This window comes from Penaeus monodon, chromosome 27 (genome assembly GCF_015228065.2).
Source record: "Penaeus monodon isolate SGIC_2016 chromosome 27, NSTDA_Pmon_1, whole genome shotgun sequence".
Classification (NCBI taxonomy): domain Eukaryota; kingdom Metazoa; phylum Arthropoda; class Malacostraca; order Decapoda; family Penaeidae; genus Penaeus; species Penaeus monodon.
Window position 1 is genome coordinate 39,931,981 of NC_051412.1, and position 639 is coordinate 39,932,619.

The 639-nt window shown below is 37.7% G+C and overlaps 1 protein-coding gene across 1 annotated transcript in view; it reads right to left on the minus strand.

The window, feature by feature from the left end:
* Positions 1 to 639, minus strand: part of LOC119590862 (ARF GTPase-activating protein GIT2-like) — a gene marked incomplete at its 3' end in the record, with an annotated part of 6,035 nt that overhangs the window by 3,297 nt on the left and 2,099 nt on the right. The window contains 2 exon segments of the mRNA XM_037939620.1: positions 93 to 205; positions 495 to 631. Coding sequence (XP_037795548.1) covers positions 93 to 205; positions 495 to 631 — 250 coding nt within the window.

The window sequence follows — 639 nt, forward strand, 5'->3', positions numbered from 1 at the left end:
TAGTTATTATATGATAAATGATAATCTAAGAAAATAACAAAAGCTTAAATGAACATTACTCCTACAAAACACACACAAATTGTATTGCTTACTGGACTGGATCCTTGGGGTGTGGTTTGCGTCTGCCAGTTTTGGCGACGCTGGGGTCCAGGAGCGTATGTTCCCAGATATTGTTTGCACCACTGCTGTACAGTGTGTGCACCAGCTGAAATATTAGACATCAACTTTAGAATTTCAAAATTGAAAGGAACTGACACAATTAAAAATAAATGATTTTTTGATGTATTAATCAAGATACAATGTATACAATGTATTGTATTAATCAATTTGGCCAGGGACAACATCAAAATGTAAATAACATATTCTTTATCAGTTAGATCTATTTCAATCTACAATGAAACCTACACCATTAACAGACACAAATAACATTCTGGGGAACAAACAACACAGTATCTCACACCACACATTGTAACAAAACACAGAAATCAACCTACTGCATGTTGTACAGGATTCCATGTTCCTTTCTTAAGCGACTTGACCTGAGAGATGTGCCTGCCTAGTGACCTGTGGACGCTGCAACACTCGTCGCAAATGAGAATCCCACGGTTGATTGATGCCCAGCCTGGCTCTGCATTTATG